At 27.3% G+C, this 22743-nt stretch overlaps 1 protein-coding gene across 1 annotated transcript in view; it reads left to right on the forward strand.

The window, feature by feature from the left end:
• Nucleotides 1–22743, forward strand: part of LOC107452972 (cell adhesion molecule Dscam1) — a 245490-nt gene that overhangs the window by 211896 nt on the left and 10851 nt on the right. The window contains exons 14-18 of the mRNA XM_071184720.1: nt 9357–9488; nt 10856–11023; nt 12128–12198; nt 14397–14637; nt 22271–22357. Of these exons, the coding sequence (XP_071040821.1) occupies nt 9357–9488; nt 10856–11023; nt 12128–12198; nt 14397–14637; nt 22271–22357 (699 nt within the window). The remainder of the gene's footprint in view (nt 1–9356; nt 9489–10855; nt 11024–12127; nt 12199–14396; nt 14638–22270; nt 22358–22743) is intronic.

Below are 22743 nucleotides of genomic sequence, written 5' to 3' on the forward strand. Positions count from 1 at the left end.
TTACTGAATGGTAATACTTCTGAAGTAAAAAATATAATTTGGGTCTATAAAACTGAAACATATGGTATTTAAACCATTCATTCAGTAATATTTTTATTCACATGGTAACGGTTTACCGGAAATTATGGTTTCTTAAGAAAAAAGCTTTATCTCCATACATTTACTGAAAATCACAAAACTGAAAAGTAAATTTAACCGAATAATTGTTTTCTTTTTCCATGCTCTAAGGTATCAAAATAAAATTATCAAATTTTATCACTTATGATAAAAACATACTTTATTGTTAATTTTACCAAAATCATTATTGGTAAAAGTTATCGAGGCTTTAAATGTACCCATAAAGTCAGAAGCACGGTAAATTTTATCATATTCTGATTGTCTTGACCATACTTATTTTTCCTTGTGTAGCATTTTGGAAAAAAAATTTTTTTTCCGAGAAATTCCTTAGCAAAAGAAATAAAAAATTATTTTTAGTGTCAGAACAGTACTCATTTTTTCTTCATCATTCTATTTTATTGAAAATCGATTCTTCTTCAAAGTCATAAATTACATTTTTAAGCAATATGAAGATTTTAGTGAACATATTAACGCGTCTAAATTTTTTAAGTTAATTTTAAAACCACGTTCTTTTTATTCAATTTCCATTATATTATTTATAAAATTAAATTAAATAAAAAAATTATGCCGGAAGTAATCTATTTAATTTGAAAACAAAAATTAAAATTACAGTAAAAATTAAATGCAAAATGGAAAATACAAAAGCCTTATCAAAGTTATGATTTTTTCAAGAAGTAAAAAAAAAATATTATTGCACTTGCATTTACTAAAAAATGTTTAAATTTAAGTATTCTTTTAAACAATAATGATTTAAACAATAATGATTTAAACAATAATGATTTAAATATTAATGATTATTTTAAATAATAATGATTTGATGTTAATTTCAAAACCACGTTCTTTTTATTCAATTTCCGTTATATTATTTATAAAATTAAACTAAATAAAAAAAATATGTCGGAAATAATCTGTTTAATTTGAAGAAAAAAAAATATAGTAAAAATTTTATGCAAAATGGAAAATACGAAATCCTTATCAATAAAGTTATGACATTTTCCAGAAATAAAAAATAATTATTGCACTTGCATTTACTAAAAATTTCATAAATTCAAGTATTATTTTAAATAATAATGCATTATTTTAATTAAAAAAATAAACTTTTCCTTTTTGACGTATCGAAAGATTTCTTTTAAGCACGAATTAAAAATAAAAAAAAGCTATATCAACAAATTCAAACTAAAGCAAGCATTCACTCAGGATTCATAGAGTAAAGCAAGCATTCGCTCAGGATTCATAGAGTAAAACAAGCATTCGCACAGGATTCATAGAGTAAAACAAGCATTCACTCAGGATTCATAGAGTAAAGCAATAACTTATAAGGCGTAAAAATGATCATAAAAGTAAAAGTTAAAAATTTCATTATGAACGACATGACGGTGACAATGTGGCGAACATTGCGAGTTGACTGCCTTCACTTCCCATATAAGTTGGTATACATCCATCTGAAACTGGGTGGTTATCAAACCGTCGCTGGGGATCGAGCCTCATTCCTTCTGAGTGACAGTTCAGAGACTTTACCACTAAGCTATTGTGGATTACATCAAACTAACGAGCATAATTGCTTCCATAATATTATTCCACCTCTTTATATCAAGGAAATTCTTCCACAAAAGAACTAATAACTGTAAACTACTTGAATATAAAAAGACCAAAAAGAATTAAAGAAAAGACAGATTAACATAGAAATTAAAAAAATAAATTAAGAAGAAAGCTGTTGTAATTCATTTACGTCGTACTAGATCTGCACAATGTGCTATTGGCGATGGTCTGGGAAACATCCCTGAGGATGAACCGAAGACATGCCATCACAATTTTGATCCTCTGCAAAGGGGATGGCACCCCCGCTTCGGTAGCCCAACGACCTGCACGCGAAGTCGAGCACTTTACGGTAAAACAGTTTAACGAGGACCCATACCGCACACCCTTGGTCCCTACGCAGACTGATCCAAGTGGTCACCCATCCGCACACTGACCGCAACCAGTGATGCTTGACTTCGGTGATCGGCTGGGAACTGTGTCTAAACGATCAGTCCACTGCGGGACTAAGAAGAAAGCACTCTATTTTACGGATATAATCGTGTGAACTGATGATCAGATTATATTTTTACTTATTTTGCTTTCTGACTTTTTATTATTTTTTAATAAAATTTGTATTTTAATCAACGTAATTTATTGTTGCATTAGAACAACCTTCATCAGCCCAGACAGCAAATAGCAAACTGAGCCTAAAGCTAAAAAAATGCAAGTTTGCGCACTTTGAGCATGTAACAACTTAAGCACACTTTTTAAAAGAAGTTGTCACTTTTAGTCTAGATTGATTTATTCCTCTTACACATGCAAAACATATTTTACATTTGCAGACAATCCCTTTAAATCCTTCTAAAAGAAAACCTTTATACAAGAGAGAATATCGTTAGAAGGTAGCATTCTAATTTCGAAGCAAAAGCCTTGTTACAAACTTCCTCATCCATATCGAAAACTCTACCCTGAGGGACACCACGCGAACAAAGAACACGCGGATCATAAGTTTATCCCGATTCAGCATCCTCCGCATCTTCCATCCAAACGAAGACTTAGTTGTATTTGTCTTTTGCTCTCTCTTTCCCGTTGCGTTTCTTTGCCCGAGGCTAAAATTCGATTCAGAAACATTGCAATTTTTGAAGGATTTTTCGATTAGAGTTCAGAGGAATATTCCAGCCTGGTTTGAATTCTGGTAAGAGTTTTGAGCTTTCTCTTTACAGAATAGGAATTTCTCCTTTTCTCTTCTTGAAAGTATTACTGTGGTAGTTTGTTTTCTGTTTGTTTTTCATTTCCTTCCTTTTTTTCAAATTTTGTTTGTTTTTGTTTTCTTAATTCGAATTTTGTACTGTTGGATGAACAATTTAAGGTCTCATTTGAGAAGTGAAGCTTCTTTAAAGAAATTCGTAAAAATGTTGTGCTTACATTTGAGCTTTTAAAGTTCAAAAATTTTCCAAGTAAAAAGTCAACATTGACGTAATTAACGTATCTTAAGTTTTATCCATGCAAGTGCATATATATTTATTTATTTTTAGCTTTTGGTAGTCTCAAATAGTCAACAAAAATCAAGAGAACATTAATGAAAAGATTTTTACGCATTGTATTGCACTTTTATTAAATTTTTCTCTGTCAAAAATGTCAAATAAAGTATAAAGTATATGTAAATGAATATTTTACATATTTCTTAAGTATTATTTTTTAAATTTGGTTTAACGATATTTAAATTTAAAGTTTTAAATTTTTAAAGAATTAGTAATTTGCATAGCATAACTCACAATGTTTATTAAAATTCAATGTTTCACAAGTGTAATATTGTTAGATAATTTATAGCAAGAATAATAATTAGTCTTTTCTAATAATTTGTCAATCTCTCTCCTCCAGCGATGGTGGTTCAGGGATAGAGCGCGCATATATATATATATATATATATATATATATATATATATAACATAAATATGAAACTATATTCATTTTAATTAATACAATATGTAATGAAGACTCAACATTGTAACAAATCACAAAATTTAAATTTTTAGGTCATTTAAAATAAACGAATCGAAACTACTGCTGTAACATATTAATTAAGAATCAAATAGTAAGCCATTGTAAATATACATGTTCTTTCTTTAAATTATTTTAATATTTAGACAATATTTGAATTTTTCGCCAGTGCTAAAAGAACAAATAAAAAAAACAAGGAAATGACAGCTGTTGATCCAGGGATATTAAAAATTAATTACCACGCAAAAGAAAAACTGGTTTTAATTCTTGATCAATGTTCTGAGGCTTTTTATATTATTTTCAGGTAGAGAAATTTTCCGTTTTGAACATCAGAATTGGTGACCCGGATCATGCGATTTAACGTTATTCTTCTTTTTTTAAAAAAGGAAGGTGAATACATTTGCCCATATCTAAAAAAGGACTTTAGCTTTAAGGCATGAAATTGAGTGCATTAATAAAGAAATTGAGTCACAATAATGCAGATCGTTCATGAGAAAATTCAACGATAGAATTCATTTGTAATAGCAAAGTACCTCTCAGCTCTAATTTTCCATTGTGCTATTTTATGTGTAAACCTATACTGTATAATTTCTAAATCAACGGAACAATCCCAACTCTTAATTAAAAATTTGTGTCTTCAATTAAAATTAGGACAAAATAATTCAAATTAGGACGTAAATTGAACACGTCCTCCAATTTCATCTTAATTAAGCTATATGTATACAGTATTACTCGTAATCATGATGAACTGTGTACACCAAAGTAATGCTATGCACTCCATTTTATTACAGGGTGCACCAAAATTGTTTTGTGCGCATCAACCTAGTTCTGTGTGCACTAGTCTAATACTGCAGAACTCAATATAGTACTGTGTACAGTCGCGATAGCTCAGGGGATAGAGCATTCGCTTTTTATAATAAATCCATTTATAATAAACCATTTTACATTGAATAATGATGTAATTTTTATCTCATGCTGACAATGTTTTGTGTCCATTGTTTCTTAGCAAAGTAATATTTATATAATAGCTATATTTTATAAATATGAATTTGTTTGGTTATAAATATCAATTGTCGTTTAAATAAATTTTCAATTTATTTAACAGAAACTACCAGTAAAAGTTTATTATTTTTTCCATGAATAAAAAAGAGTACTTCGAACAGTCCTTTCTTTTGCTTTGGTGAGCAGTTAAAATGACTGCATGAAGCAGAGGCAATTTCAATGTCACAGTGTTGGGCAGTCTTGATGGTCCCAACAAAAGCAAGATGGTTTATAATGGAAAATTATAATGGTTACCAATATATTATGTTAGATCAGGATTAATTTTTTTATTCCTGACAATTTTGATTGTCCCAACAAAAAGCATGATGGTTTATACAGGAAAATTATAATGGTAACCAGTAAATTGAGTTGTATCATGATGGATTTTTTTTTGTTGGCACATATTAAAAATCCAACATACTGGGATGGGTATGTTATGTTTGCCCAACATGAAAAGGTGACAATCCCTAACTTGGGATGTTGGGCAGATTTGATGGTCCCATCAAGCTGCATGGTGGTTTTTAGTGGAAATTCAAGATGATAAGCAATTTATGTTGGTCCATCACTGAAAAAACGTCATAATTTTATATGTTGGATCATTAGTTAACAGTCTATAAAAAATAAAAAAAACATTTTCTTTTTAGTCTAAAGCCGATAAAAAAACATTACTTCTTAGTCTAAGCCAGACGACAAACATTACTGAAACTGATAAAAATCATTGCTTTCGAAAATTAATTTCCGGATTAATTACACAGTTTCTTGAATTTAAAAAAGCAAACAAATGTCATGCAAAAAAGATTCACGAAACCTATAAATAATATAAAATAATAATATAAAAAAACACTAAGTTTTGAGAGGAATTTGAAAATGTTGGTTAAAAATAAATTTTGAAGATAGGTTTTTCCCATTATTGGATCATAAAACTGTAAATTCATTTTTAACTATAATAAGTTAAATAAATGACAAACATCTAACTTAATGCTGACCTCGTATTAAATGGGGAAAAAACTTCAATCCACTTCAAAATTTACTATGATTCATTTTTGTGTTGAATCTCATTTTGCTACTTTTTCTCATCATTTATTGCATTGCTGGCATAAAATATCCCTATTGATAGATTCACCGTACGCTAAGCGCCATTTACGTGAGAAAATTGAAGTTTTTAGTAACACTCTTCTCACTCTCACGTAACGCAAATGGGAGTCAGTTTCGAACACAAATTACTCCAGAGAGGCAAGTTTTTCCCAATATTTTTACGTAAGAATTCCTATTACGCTTAAGCTGAGTTACATGCATATGAAAAACTTTATCGGGGATGAATTCATAAACTTGCTTAAACATATTTAGTAAGAGAAAAAGCTAAAAACTTGTTTTGTTGTTTATAGTACCATAAATTATGACAATATCTTAAGCAACCTGTTAGTGCTACAATTTACTTAAATTAGTAATTTTTAAATGTAATAAGCTTTAAAATTAATAATTAAAATAGTATACTCATTTTTTTGCTTTGATAAATATTAAAAAATTTTAATATACTAAAAAAAATTTTTTTAAAATTTAAGAAAATTAGAAAAATAATAAGGAGAAGAATGAAACAGAATGTTGGAAAACATAGATGTCCTCGTCAGGATGCAATCCTCCACTGGAATGCCTAGCTAAAAATATAATATCTTAAGGCAAAAATTGCTTTCTTAGAATGCATTTATACTCTTAAGAAAACAATAGCAAATAATTGGAAATCAATCTGAAAAAAAAAGGTAGTAAAAGAATATATAAATTATTATTATTAAGATGCCTCTGCTTTTAGTAAAATAGAGTAATTAATTGGGACACACTAAATAGAGGAGAGTTGGAAAAAACTACACCCTGTTGGCTGATAAAACTGGAACGCGGCAATGGTTTTGTTATGGAGACAAAATAATTATATAGAGCAGCGTTTACTTAGTGGTTGAGGAAATGAGCTGTTATTGAAAGAACTGGAGTATGTTCCCCAGTGATGGCTTGAAGTTCACTCAGCTTTCAACGATGGGTGCCAGCTTGTCTGGTAAGTAAAACTTCCTTGTATGCAGTGCTGACCACATTACCACAATCAAGCTGTTGGTCATGACATTATAAAGCCCTAACTTCTATGAATCCACTAGCTCCTAACGGGCTATTGCGGGAATGCTTTATTTTGCTTTTAGATAATTATTTATTAGTAGTATTATAGTGATAAAACAATTATTGTGATGTCTATACTTCCAACCATCTATCATAAATCACATTAAACTAGCTGCAGACATTCGCTATGTTATCTGTAATTGAATGGGAAGCAGTGTAGGCTAATTGTTTGAGAAAGTCGGTGCTTGCATCGGTGTCGATGAATCCAATCTGGAATACTTTTGTTTTTGCTTCACCGATTTACTCTTTTTTTTCTAAATACTGGAAAATTTACATTAGAAAAATCAAAATCTAATAACACATTTTCAACTATTGCTTTCAATTATTAAAACAGGTTTTGTATCAACTTTACACTATAAGAAGCGGTGTTATAGGATAAAATCGCACCTTATGACTGTTTTTCGAAAGCCCCATCATCATATTAAATTATGCTTTTTTTGCGAATAATATACTATTTTCATAATTGATGTGAGTTTGTGACAGTTACGAATGATTGTTACAACATGTTCAGTCTATCTAAAGAAAGCTTTGTCTATACTTATTCTGAAAATGGCGCAAGACGTAAATATGTGGAAAAGAAGTTTTGTGAAAATGAAAAGCATTTGTGGTATAATTTCCTAATATTTGAAAACTTACTTCAATGCTGCATTATAAGGGCTCATAAAAATGTACAAAAACTGATAATAATTCAGGGATTTTAAAAATTTTCATCTGAATAGGAATATTTTGCCCAAATTGGCAATATTTAAAAAGAGTTCTTAAACTATTTAAGCTATTTGCCATATATATATATATACTTATATATATACATNAACTTACATCATATACTGTAAATTATATATAATATATATATATATATATATTGAAATTATCGCTTTCTTTCATGAGTAAGATACTTAATTGTGACTTTTTTATTTCACTTGGCGACAGAGCTTTGAAAAACCCGATGGTCGGATATGACTTTGCAGCTACATTTCACACTACTCTAAATCATCAAAATCCGTGGAAAATCAAATATATTTTCTCATTTGTAAGCAATGGACGCATGTAGCCTATAACACTGCAGGAGGACACGTTAAGAGTTATGAGTATGATTTTAATTCTTAAATCCGATGAACTAATTTATTTTATGCTTAATTCCAAATATATTAAATTCAAAATTATTTACATCCGGTGACTTTAATACCCCTGTATTTAGTGAGAGATTTATTTTATAAATAATTTGGAAGTAAATAAATATTCCCAATAAATACCGTTTTTATCTCAGTTTGTTAAAAATGGAACTAAAAAAAATGGTATAAGACCATTCAGGTTTGGTGAAAAGGAATCTGTTTTATGCCAGTACACAAATCGATAAAACCGGATGTTGGCATACTTTCAAATAATGATTAATTTATAATATATAGTTTATAATGTGGTCAAAATATTCTTAAGTATAGCTTTTTACAACAAATTATATCTATTTAATGGAATAGTCATTTAATTAAAGGGTTAATTTAGCAATGGAATAAAAATTAAAGCAATTTTATTCTCAGAGCTGATGAAAAGAAATAACTTAAAGACTCAGTTTTGTCCATCCCCCCCCCTCTTTTGTCTCTTACTTCCTGGCTGCATAATTTAAAACATGCATTACATAAATTTAAAAGTAAACAGATGCCTTTCATTTTGATTTTCGGGGGTATATTTTACTATGTCCAGCCAAAGCAATTTGATTTCAATTTGCTTTATTTCAGTTTTCTCAAAGTTTTTTTCGGAAACAAAATCCAAATCGTTTTAGGGTATTTTATAAATTCCGATCTAAAACTTCTCTTTTTTAAGGGACCCAAATCGATTTCAGAAAATCATTGTTTCTAAAGCAAAGACATCGATTTTTGGCTTTGATGTAACAATTTTTCTTCCTGGAATCGCGAATCTGATATAAAAGCATTTGGAAAACAAGACGATAAATGATTTTATTTCATCTGAAAAAAAAAAGAAAAGGAATGAGTTAAATATTATTTAAATGCCTATTCAGGCTACATTTTATTACAAAAGCTATTTCATTTCTTTTAAAATTCATATTCATCTGGCAGGTGATTAATTCGCTTTTATGGTTGGTACATATTGGAAAACGTTACTTTTTCCTTCACTTTCTTGAACTTTGGGTAATCTAGGCCATAATTCTAATGTTAGAAATGGTCAATTAGCAACTAATGGATGCATTAAAATCTAAAGGCAATTTGGTGCCACTTGGTTCATCTTCATCTGCTGTATAAAATACGAGAATGGAAAAAGTAGACTGTTCAAGTGAGCAAATCATGCTAGTAAAACTCTTATAAGTGTAAAAACGTTAAAAAAATTAACAGTTAAAAGTTAGAAACTTAAATATAACAATTTTACAAAAGTTTGATAAAAATTGAGTGGAAATTAGATAATTATCTGTTGAATTGAATTTTTTTTCTTTCATTATGCAAAAAGACTCCCAGAAATCCAAGTCAATACATATCATATAATATTTATATAGCTTTTTCTATTTCCAGAGGCACCAGATCACCCATCTCAAATCGAAGTTGTTCACATATCAAGCCGTAGCGTCCATATAAGGTGGGCCACACCATTTAATGGAAATAGTCCTATTTCACGGTATTTAATTATAACCGAAAACTTAAAAGGTGAGTTAAGTAAAAAAAAAAAAATTAGATAAATATCTTCTTTTAGTAAATATTGTATCTTGCTCTCTTAGATTGAGTATTAATTTATTTTTTAGAATGGATATTACAGAGTAAAATTAACACTTAATGTGATGTTACTATCTATAAGCTAACGAAATAACAGTTAAAATAGTTAATATTTAAATAACGATAATTAATACAAAATAATTAAGTATGATTATTTAAAATTAATTAAGAATAAAAAAATGAAATTTTTAATAGTTATAATAGCATTAGTTATATGAATTTTTAGAATCGTCTATATTTTTAATCTATAATTTTAATTCAAGTTAGTGCATAAATGCACAAATACTTTAAACCAAAAGTTCTGTGATCCCTCAAAATGAGCCCAGAAAAAATTGAGATTTAAAATAAAAGAATAGTAGATTAAATTTAAAAAAATGAAGAAAAAAAAACTTTTGTAAAGTTACAATGGTAATTTTAAATCTTCTGTTCCTATTTGTTTTTATAAAAAATAAAAGTCGATATGTTTAGAAAATAAATACAATGTTTAAAATATTTCTTTGTGATTTAGATTGCAACTGAAGTTTTAAATTCTATAAAAATTTAAAGCATTTATATTGTGATAACGTTAATGATAAAATATTTATGTAGAATCTTGTTACAATGTTGGCTTTATTCGTCAGAAAAAACAATGCCATTTTAAATTTTAAACTCAAACCAAGCCATTTGTCACGAAAAGCAAAAAAAAATTTGTAGTGCGAATTATGATTCTTAGGATGATACAGGTATTTAATATGAAGCTCTAGAGTCCATGAATAAAAATTATTATCTTGAGAAAATTCAATTGTTGTCTTTTAAGAAATTCTGAATCAAAGATTTTAACTACTGATGTCTCTGGGTCTCAAACAGACATAACTTTACGAGGTCTGAAACCGAGGATCACTCACTATACCAGTCAAAATTATAACTCAAATCAAGGACATAATCACAAAATTCACAAAAGCTGCAGTGCTAAATATAATTCTTATGATGATATAGATGATGATGATAAAACCCAATAACTTTTGACTGAAAATTAATAAATTAAAAAATTTAAATTCTTTTCTCTTAGGAAGTTCGGAATCAAAAATTTAAACTACTAATGTCTCTGGTTCTCAAACAGACAAAAATTTACAAGGTCTGAAACCAAGGATCATTTACTAAACAAGTCAAAATTAAAACTCAAATCCACGACATGATCACAAAATTCAAAAAAGTTTCAGTGCTAAATACAATTCTTATGATGATATAGATGTTTAATATGAAACCCAATAACCCATGACTAAAAATTAATAAATTGAAAAATTTGAATTCTTTTCTTTTAGGGAATTCTGAATCAAAAATTTTAACTACTGATGTCTCTGGGTCTCAAACAGACATAACTTTACGAGGGCTGAAACCAAGGATCACTTACAATATACACGTTGTTGCTGAAAATGCCATTGGTAAAAGCTCACGAAGTAAACTTTTGACAGTAACCACAGATGATGAGGGTAAGGTTTTTTTAAATTTATTTTTAACCTTTTATAGGGCAGATATTACTTTAACTTGCAATTAGTTTACAATTAATTTATTGTGTTCATATCTTTTTTCTCTGTTACTTAATTGTAATTAATTTAAAAATATTTTTTTTCTTAGAACTTGAGTATGAAGTTTATATTCGGTATCAATTGTAAGCTCGAAGTCGAGATTTGGAACAACAAAAGTTGTGCAAGTCTAATATAACTATTGATATTAAATGATAAAGGAAAATCAGCTATCGAATTTTCAAAAAAATTAGTCATTGCTTTAAATCCAAATTTATACTAGCTATGCTAATTTCTCTTTTTCGTACCTTTCATAAACCACAAGGGCGGAGTTTTTACCTAAATTATTTATTTTATGTCTGCTTAATTATATTATTTTTTTGTATGAGTTTTATACGATTATAAATTTTTCTATAATATATTTAATTTTGTAGCATTATAATATATACAAAATTGAATAGAATCTTATAATAATAATAAAAATAAAAAAAATTACCAAAATGTTTGTTAAATATTTGATATTATTTCGAATTTAAAATCAAAACTATCGAAATGATATTTTTTTTGTTTATTTATGCTAAAATATTATAAGCATTTAGGGAAAATGTTATAAGCATTTAGACTGCAAAACATATACTGAAAAATTTTACCCTAAGCAATTCAGCACAGTCTCTCATATTGGTGAACAAAAATTTATTTCCCTTCCGGCATTGTTGTCTTTTTTGAGAAGATGCAATAGATGAAATTTAGGAAATAATAATTAGCTTAATATGCTTCATTTATTTCACAATGCAGATAAGCAAAAGTCTACAACTATTTCCGAATAAATTTTTAAAAAAATCACGGCTGAAATAAATTTATTTTAAAATAACAACACAAATATGAAAATTTGTTGCCTATAATTTTGAGTTTCTTTAAAAAAAGAAAAGCATAAGCTAATTTTATTAATTTGAACTTTGATGACTCTTAGATCTTTAAACACATAAGAAAATTTAGTGCTTGAAATATTTGAAAATAGTTGATTTGTGTTTCTAAATAAAGTTGGTTGAATCATTTTCCTTCCCTTCCTAGTCCCACGGACTCCTCCTCTTCAAGTTCGAGTAACGCCGATGAATTCCAACTCCTTGCAGGTATCATGGCTGGTTAGTATAACATATGTTAGCATTATCAATATATGTTAGAATTTTCATCAATAATGTTAACATCTTAACTCAGAATTAAAACATTAAATATTAAGTTTTTGATTTCTTCATTTAAAAATAAGATTCCTAAGTTTGTCAATCACTATAAATATTTGAACCATTCAGAAGATGGCAGCACCATAAAATTTAAAGTCTGAGACAGTAAGGTGTGGATTTCGATCTCTAGATGGCAGCACAATAATACTTTTTATCGAACTAAATAGTACTTGTATTCAACTTTAGATGGCAGCACCACAGCATTCATTATCCTTTCATTGGTCATGTTTTGTTTTTTGAAAGTTTCGAAATATAATTTTAACCAATAACGTAACAAAATCTTTAACCCTTTAACACAGAATTTTCATTAAACGCATATTTCATACTTAAAATATTGTTGATAACCTTTAAATAATTTTTAGTAAAGATATGCAACACCGGTGTTTGCGTTAAAGGTAAAATTTTCATAACAAACACGAGAGAGAGAGTTTGAATTTATAACTTTTAAGGGATTAAATGTTTTTAACTAGACTAAGTGAATTAATTGATATTAGTAGAACAAAGAATATACTCTTCAATACTTATTCATGTGTTTTCTATTTTAAAGGAAAAGAAAAACTTGAAAGTCTGTTCTCTCCTTCTTCTTTTTTCTTCTTTTTCTCTTTTTTTCTTTTTCTACCATTTTCTTTTCCAAATATAAACTTTTCAACTTCATAAATTTATTTTAATATCCGAAATTTTATATATTTCTTTTCATATTTTACATAACAAACACATAATTACTTTTAGTATTGTAATTTTGAAAATTTATTGAATATTACATAAAATTGAAAGCACATAGATTGCATTGTTAGAATAAATTTGTTTTCTTTTCTACTGATAATATGATAATTTGAGAAACGAATTAAAAATGATACTTCGTTAATTCAAAGATAATTTAAATCATGAGGTTTATGTGGATATTTAATTTTTTTTTCATTGATAAAGAAATATTGAAAGATAATCAACAATTTAACAACCAATTGAAACAAGATTATAAGAATAATTACTTAACCAAAACGGAATTTCTTTCTTTTCAAATCGATTTTAATGACTGACTAAAGGAACCGCTGGAACTCCATTATCATTTAATCATTTGAATCCTGAAAAGGTAATACACCAAAATGATTGCTCCTGATTCGTGATATGGAAATTCAAGCAGTAAATATGAAATATCTATGTTTATAAATCTATTTTAAGATTGTACACTATTTTTAATGAATGCATATAATAAAAATAAGTCAACATATTATTAAATTTATTTATTCACATGAAAATACTTTGAAATGGAAACAATGAAAATGTTGCTTTTCGAAGGCTCCGTCGTAATATGGAACGATGCTCTTTAGCGAATAATATGCTATTTTTATGACTGCTTTGAATTTGCAACTGTTACTTATGATAGTTAGGTCAAGCTTAGCCTATATAAAGCTAGCACTGTCTATGCTTATTTTGAAAATGGCGCAAAACGTTAATATGGAGAAAAGCCATAATTTTGTGAAAATGAAAAGCGTTTGCGGTCTAATTTTTTAATATTTAAAAACTTACTCCCATGCTGCATTATGTGGGCTTATAAAAATTTGCAAAAACTGATAAATGCCAGAAATTTTGATAATTTTCATCTAGGTAGTCGCCAAATAAACTTAAAAATGACGATAAATTGGCGATTTTTTAAAAAAAAAATTAGCAATTTTTAAAATATCTAAGTTATTTATCTGCTCTGAAGCCCAGATAATTCTTCACGGAAAGAATATGTATATTGTTTAATGTATATTTGCATTGTATGTGTGCATTGTATATATACGTGTGCGTTATTTAAGTGTTAGCGTCAGAGCTTCGAAAAACAACGTTAATGAATTTATTCCTTTCTTTTTCTCAGATTCCCAAAAAAATAATGACAAATAAATTGAATAAATTAAAATAAAAAATAAGTAAATATAAAAGTTATAATATCGAGATTTTTCACTAACTCTCATTGCTGTTGAAGATTGTCAGGAATTCGTGTTTCATTATACAACACAGGCTAGGTCATTCTAAGCTATGTCTAAATTTCAATTTCATGTACTGAAATTGTTTGAATAGAATAATTTTTTTAATCCATTTTTTTATCTATATTCTTTCAGCCGCCAGAAAGCTCTGATGATGACGGTGGTTCCATCACCGGCTATTATGTGGGATACAAGGCAAAGAAGTCTGGTGGACAGTACTTATTTAAAACTTTAAAAGTAACAGAAAAGTTTCAGAATGAATGCGAGCTTACAAATCTGTTGAGTTCCACTGAATACAGTATTGTTGTACAGGCATTTAACGAAAAAGGACCTGGCCCACAATCTGATGAAGTAGTTGCAAAAACTTCTAAATTTGGTAAAAAGGATTACGAAAATATTTTTTTCAATTAGTAGTAATAAACAATTATATTATCTAGCAAAAATAAACTTTATACTGCAATTTTAAAACTTAATAGAACTACGAGTATAAAGAACCTAAATATTTGTACTCTGAACAATAAAATAGATTGCAATTAGGTTAGATTTTTAATAAGGTGTCAAGTTGGCAAAAGTTTCTGCTCTAGTTTTAATATATTATGTGTAACCATTTATAAAAACTATGGAATTTAACCCTGATTTGAACAAACGCAACGTCTGAGAACAAACGTTTGGTGTTAACGAATCGCTGATATCCAGCATTGAAATCTCACAGGAGCATGAGATGTTCTTATTTAATGAAGTAAATTATAGCAATGTAAATATAGGGATGAGTCTTCAAACAAGGATACTATTTATTTAATAATTTAGACAAATATATATATTTTTAAAAAAGTGCAGTTTTTTAATTTGTAAATTTTCACAGTAATGTGATAGTAATTCCAATATGATAGTGGAATAAATAATATTTTAATACCACATATAACTTTATACAATTAAGGCTTACTTTGACTTCAATTACTTACTGAACTAATAATATACTCCTAATAAGGGATATGCTCCTGTATAAAATACTCCTAATAAGGAGCACCTTTGGGACCAAACATTTTGTCCCTTAAATTGGGATTTATCTTACTTAAGAGGACGCAATACCCAGATAAAAAACCGGAATTGGCAAAATCAGAGTTGTAATAGTCACACTTTGGGGGCGTCGCTTTGAGGGAGGAGTGAATTGGTACAGTGACAGTGATATATGATAGAGGGTCAGTTAAACTATCCCATCCTTCCTTAGCAAAACTGAACAATATAAGCATTAGTTTCGAAAAGTGATTCTGGGTACGCGGTCTTTTATTTTTAAACCCATTCTTAGTTTCGTTGTGAAATATCCAGAATAGACATTCTAACTATTTATTTGTATGTAAATAGGTGTTTACAAGATAATGGGGATTACTTATATCTTACAATTAATTCGTTTCAAATTAAAACACCAAGAAGAATATAAATTTTTATTAATGTGTGTGGAATTAATGGAATTAATTAAAGTAACTTAGTTTTAATAATCGGAGCTAGAACTGCTAATTATATTGAGCTGTAAATATATGAAGAAATATAATTATAAAAATTCTGAAAAATACATAATTTATTAAAACGTAGGCAATTTATTAAGTCATAATACAGAATTGAAAAAATTATTAAAACTTATACTAATATAATAAAAAGTTATAAAAATAAAAAAATAAGAATTAATTATAAAATATGATAAAAGAAAAATCAAACGCTTTTTAAATTGCATCAAAGAAAATTTTTGTTTTGATGTATCTTTTTCAAACTTACATTCACCATCCGGGAAAATTTTATTTTCTGTAAATAAGTATAATAATTTCTCAATAAATTTTTTAATTTATTTATATTGCTTTGTAATTTTGCTGAATTACAAATTACATTGTTTTGTATTTGTCTGAGAATTTTTCTCCTTTCATTTTCAATAGTTTAAGACACATACGTATATTAGAATATGGGTGTGTGTTTGTGCAAAGGAAAAAGAAAATTTAAAAATAAATATTTCTACACAAAAATAATTTTTTATTTTTTTCCGTTTCAATAATTTTATATTCTTTTCTGTTTCATACATTTCAATCTCCATTTGAATTATTAAAATTTCTGTTTGAGTATTATTTATTTTTGTATTTTAGTATTATTTATTTACTCTCCTTTTTTAAAGCGAATTCTCACCACATGTTCCATATTACTTCAGCCTCAGAAAGATGGAATTCAGATGAAACATCTGTTAGCGTATAGTTTGATAATCAACGAATTAAAAAAAAATTTCCCCTCGATTTTTATTTTTCTGTTATTCTACTTTGTTCTCTAAAGTTTTAAAATTTTGTTTTGATCACATCTTGAATTCTTTACTTTCATTTTAATTGTGTATCTATGAGCACACACCTGTTCATACAGATACATATAAAAGCTAAGAGACACTATATTTAAAAAAAAAAAGGTCATTTTGTTATTTTGGGTGTTTAAATTCAGTGAAGAAAATTTTCTCGAACTACTTTTTTGATGTATGAAACATATGTTTTGTAACATATGTTTGAAACATATGTTACTTTTTTGTTGTTATTTACGTAATGAAATATAAACTTATTTATAACGCAGATAAGTTTGCAGACATATGTCAGAACTTCGCAAACACAAAAATAAATAATAAATCAAAAATAGAGAAAATGACTGTAATATTACAAAAAACTCTAATTTTGTGGGCGAAGCATGCAATTAAAAAAACTCTCTAATTAAAAGCATAAAAAATCTTTATTTATAACCATCCTGATCTTTTACTTCCGTATAATCAAGATAAAAACATAAAAAGGAAAAAATAAAAAATTTAAATTACAAAATAGAGCAAATATAAATAGTTTACATGTGTGCATTACAAACAGTATAACTTGAGTCACAAGAAATGTATAATTGCAATAGATTTATTATGTTTACATATGGTGACAAAATGAGGGCTAAAAGCAAGAACACAACTCTTACTTTATCACAGATGGAAAAAAGGAATGTAATATCAAAAAGTTAATTAAAGGTAAAATTGGCAAAGTAAATAATACAATGCTAATTATGGGCATTTTGTAGTAGTTAAAAGTCGAAGTAAACATTTATTTTCTTAAAGTGAACATTTTTCTGTCAATTTTAAATAGCCATCGAAATATCCTGCAAGATATAAAAACGTGTTTCTCAACAAAAGATTTTTAATATAATTTTCTTTAAAAAAGTTTTTAAAGATAAAAGCTATTTTGCAATAAAATACTAAAAATTGGTGTTATATTTTTTTTTCTAAAAATTTTAATGCAACTCGCTAATATCACCTACATACTCCCCTATCCCCATTGTCTCATGATTAAATTAATCTGAATACATTGTATGTTATTAAATTTATGGTATGTCTTAATGGATTAAAATAAATTAATTGTGACATAAATTAAAAATTGATTTATCCAAAATGTAGTTTTAGCGATGATTATTTGAATACATATAAAGTAACGACTTTTAATAGCAAGTCTGTCAAATTGCTATAACTACTTATTTTAGAGAATAATAATTCTGATTCAATAATTGCAAATAATGCTGACAAAAAAACAAAAGAAAAGAAAAGAATACTAAAATATAGAATTAAAATATAAAGTCAGGCAAGAATAAATAAAGCAAATAGGCATTATGATGAGCAGGCAATAAAAATTTTAAGAAATGTTAAAATATAATATTCATGTTTAAATCTAGCATTAGTATATAAAACAAAATAAATAAAAATCTGAGCAACAACATGTGTTGCTGAGAAATATAGAGCATTTGCGAGAAGGAAAATTATAATATACAATCGTTGACACTGTGAAAGCAAAATTTTACTGAGAAAACTCATGATACTAGGCAATTCTGTAAACTAGCACAAGTATTTTTTCGGGCAAACTCATGGTGCTAAATAAATGTGGAAATTTTGAAGATAAAATATGAGTAACTAAAACAAATAATAGTGAAAAAAAAAATTCTTTTCAAGAATATACACTATGATGTACAGTTGCAAACATTAAATTTGAAAATAATAATAATAATAATATATATATGTACATTTAGCACTGTCAGCAATGTGAAGAAAATATAACATTATTAATAAAATCTGGAAATACTATACAAAATAAAAATCTGGATGCTGAGACATAAGAAGCACTTGCTAAAGGGAAGGGAAAATTAAAATGTATGTATATGCATGTATATGTATGTATGTATATGCATGTATATGTATGTATATGCATATATATGCATATGATACTAAAATGAAATATGTTCATTTAACTCTGTTAGAACTGTAAAGAAAATGAAACGTATTTTCAGAAAAACTCATTATTATTGAACAGTTAGGAAAATTTACGAAATGGGAAAATATAATATTCATATTTAAAACTAGCAATCTATATTTACGACCATAAAAACCTGAGTAACATTATATGATGCTCAGAAATAGTTAGCATTTGCTAGTGAAGAAATTAAAATATAAATCGCATATCGGTTATTATATCGGATAATTTAAAGAAATTGCCAATTAATAATTTTAGAAAATTAACTTTTATTTAAGAAAAAAATAAATAAAACAGAAGAGAGAGAGAGAAGGAAATATGAATTGCCTGTTATGCACATAATTTCAGCCAAGGATTTGCCCGAAATGGATTTGCACACGGTAAAAATTGTATAAATTAACGAAGAAGTTTTTTAGTAAATTTATTCACAATAACATACAATTAACTTAATGTTTTTATATAGAATTTAATTACTTTATTTGGGTAACCATTGTTTTTTTTTTTTAAAATTTTGTCTATTTGTTTTTTGGATAACTAAACATTACTACATAATCTTTTAATTCTACACATTTGATTAAAAATGGTATTAAAATAGATATTTTTAAGAACATTAGAATTCCAAATAATTTATTTGCCTTAAAATAAAAATAATTTCTTTTATAAAATAGACCAACAAAGCAGATATTTTCTCCTTTTATAATACCCAAATCCAAAAAATTAAAGCTATCATTATGATTACGAAGCGAGGTTAATTCCTAGGGGTAAATATTATTAAATAAAAGAGTATATTCATGAAAATTGAAGATAATTAAATCATCAATAAATCTAAAAACAAATTTAATATTAAGAGTACAATTTCTTTTTTTTAGTGCAAACAAAAAATTAGCTAAGAGAGATGAAACGTTAGGTCCTTCCGGTATTCCATCAACTAGGAAAAAAAAAATATCTTTTCCATTTTAAAGATAATTATTGAAAAGACAAAAATTAATTGGAATTTCCCAATAATCAAAATCGCAATTAAAGATTTTTTCAAAACATAGTAATAATTCAAAAGAACATCTTTTAGTTTAGAAAGGGGAATGCTATTGAAAAGATCTTGGAAATCATAAGTGGCAATAGAATTAATTTTATTATGTTTAATAAATTCTAAAATCGGTGGATTATTAGTGATAATCCAAGAAAAATCCTCTTTAATAATATTGTTGATAATTTTATTTAAGTAGTTAAAGAAAAAGGTGCCAAGTTTAATTAGGAAAGTATTAGACCCACATGTGACTGTTCTGAAATTTATTGTAATTTTATGAAATTTAGGACTGATATTTAAGTAAAGAAATTTCATATTGCTAGTTTCAATTTTTAACCTCTTATATAAAGCTAAAAAAAATTTAATGACAATATTATAATTTAAATTACGAAGTTTAAAATTTTTACTATTTTTTAACTCCGTATTTAAAAGTGCTACATAAAATTTTTTACAGAAGATTGCATAATTATTGTTAGCTTAATTGATATATATAATTAACTAATTAAATATATTTATCCTACAATGTTTTGATAAGTTGTTATTGCCAAAATTAAGAAGAAAAAATAATAATAAATAACATAAGAAAATTCGAAAGAAAGTCTTCCATCCTAACTCATTTTAAAGAAAGAGAATGAAATAAAAACTGTTTTCAACCACAACAGAAGACCCCAAGGCTATTTAACCCCTCAACTATTCAAAGAAAGTAAAGAGGCTTTTCTCCTAACCCCCCAAAAGATCTCCCCACTAGAACTTTTACTCGTATTGGTAAATGAAGGGAGGACAGATGGGAGGCGTGGTTTAGGCTCTTTTCCCAATTTTTTTAAGAATTTTTTCATCTTTCTTTCCTAATAACACATTTCATAATTGAAGAAAATAATTACTAGTTATTTCTTTTGGTAGCTTGAAATGTATAGTTCGAGTACGTGAACTCAAAAATAAGGATTTACTGAATGAATTTTGATAAAAAACGGATTTCAAGAAGATATCTCTATTACCGATATTTAAACTCCATTAATAATTTAAAATTTATGGTAAAGCAAAAAGTGATTTCATAAAACCTTAGAGTAAACTATGAAGTTTCAAATGCTGAAAGAATTTTTCCAAAATATTAAAATGCAAAAAAGTTATTAGCAAATGAAGCTCCCATAGGAAAAGCATTAGCAGCTGACATTGAGAGGGTAGGTATTGCGTCCTCTTAAAGAATGTATAGAAAGCTAAGAAACGGCGATTTAATTGGAAACTCAGATTCACTGGTTTCATTTCCTAATTTTTCTTCAAGAAAAAAGTCATAAATACTTGTAGCCTCCAAATTTTGAAAACTTCTTTTGCATTTTCTTATATTACTACATAACTATTACAGAGATTTATTTTCTTACCGTTGGAAAACTAATGCAATATAAATAGCATGCTGTTCTTTACCGAATTTGAAAGTTTTGGAGTGTTTATGTGAACTACATATTTTAATAGATATTTACTTCTTCTCTAACCTTTAACACATTACTTACTCCTTTTTTACTTACTCTAAATGCCAGTCATAAATCTCTCAAACTTAACTTTTCATTTTCTTCCAATTAATAACGTCAACTTTTTCTTTTAATATTACTTTTCGTTTTTGAAACCATCACATACAACGTACAAAAATATTTCACAAGCATAAAACTGCAATTCTCTACCATCATAGCCCGTACAAAAACTATAAATGATAGAAATGTTCACTCAATGCGCATTTTAATGTTTTTTTGAATGTGCGACCCATCATTGTCATCTGATGCTTTAGTCATTTGACAACTTTTTTCCCTAATTGATCCCTATTTCTCATATTACCACCAAGTCAGTTCATGGGATGAGAGCAAAGAAAGTAAGAACTAAGTAAAAGAAGGTAAGAATGAAGTAAGTAAGTTGAAGACTAAGTAAGTAATGCACTAGGTAAAGCATCCTTCCACAACTAAAAAATTAGTCTTTAAACATGTATTTTTTTCACTGCATCGTGCCACGTTTTTTCTTAATTTACATATTGCTCCCCTTCTCTGAAACAACAGTCATTTAAAAAGAAGGATAGACTTACTGAAAAAAAGAGTAATTTTATTTTTATTTCGCGTTTCGCTACATTTTCCTACTTTATTCATTATTTTTGTGCGTCCCTTAAATTAAATAAAGTATATAATATTAAAATGTAAATGCACTAAGAATCTTATTCAAAGAGACCAGGACCAACAGAATTATCCTTTTAAATCACGGTTGTCTTTTTATTTGGAGCTGTCCTTTACAGGTTGTACTTTTATGTCTGTGAATAGTACAGTTTTCAAATTTTATTATCATACATACTAAAATTGTTAACCTTGTGTATCTGAGTTTTAAACATTTATTTTCTTTTTTGCTAAATGTATATATGTTTTTATAATTGCAATTAGAAATTATTTGAATGCAAATGAAATTATTTGAATCTGAAATGGAACTTTATGAATTATAACACTGACAAACATTTTCATCATGTATTCTGAAATTATTATAGCTTGCTTTGCTTTGAGTTTCGAAATTTTAATTGCCAGTTTTTCACTAATCTAATTAGTTTTGCCTTTCTCTTTTTGTACACTATTTTTAATTTAATAATTAATTAGTTCAAAAACAATTTTATGAGTATTTCGTAATTATTATTCATTTAATTTATTTTCCAAAATATTGTTCTCTGTTTTTAGATCCGCCGAAAAGCCCTACAATGAAAATTCTGAAAACAACATCGAATTCTGTACAAATTCAATGGGAAGCAACAGATAATGTAGAAGGTATTTAACAATCGGCTTCTAGTTAAAAAGTTTCTTCGTAAAAAGTGTGCTACAATAACATATATTTTTTCTTATCCAATCTGTTGCTCTTTATCTATTACCTGTCTGTTGCTCTTTAATCATACCATTTATACACTCCTAATAATCGATAGGTACGAATTTTAATATCACGATGTATTGCTTATAATATTGATATTCAATAATGTAACGCCAATTCCGATTTAACAAATCAATTTCACATTTTTAATTATTTTCGTTATCCAAATAATACTTATCAACAATCACAATAATGTCGCTCTCAATAATTGCCATAGCATGGAATATTCACAATAGATTCTAATAGCAAGACTTGAACTTCTGGCTGCAACTATTCCATTTTGTCTCTC

The sequence above is a fragment of the Parasteatoda tepidariorum genome, chromosome 8 (genome assembly GCF_043381705.1).
Source record: "Parasteatoda tepidariorum isolate YZ-2023 chromosome 8, CAS_Ptep_4.0, whole genome shotgun sequence".
Lineage (NCBI taxonomy): Eukaryota > Metazoa > Arthropoda > Arachnida > Araneae > Theridiidae > Parasteatoda > Parasteatoda tepidariorum.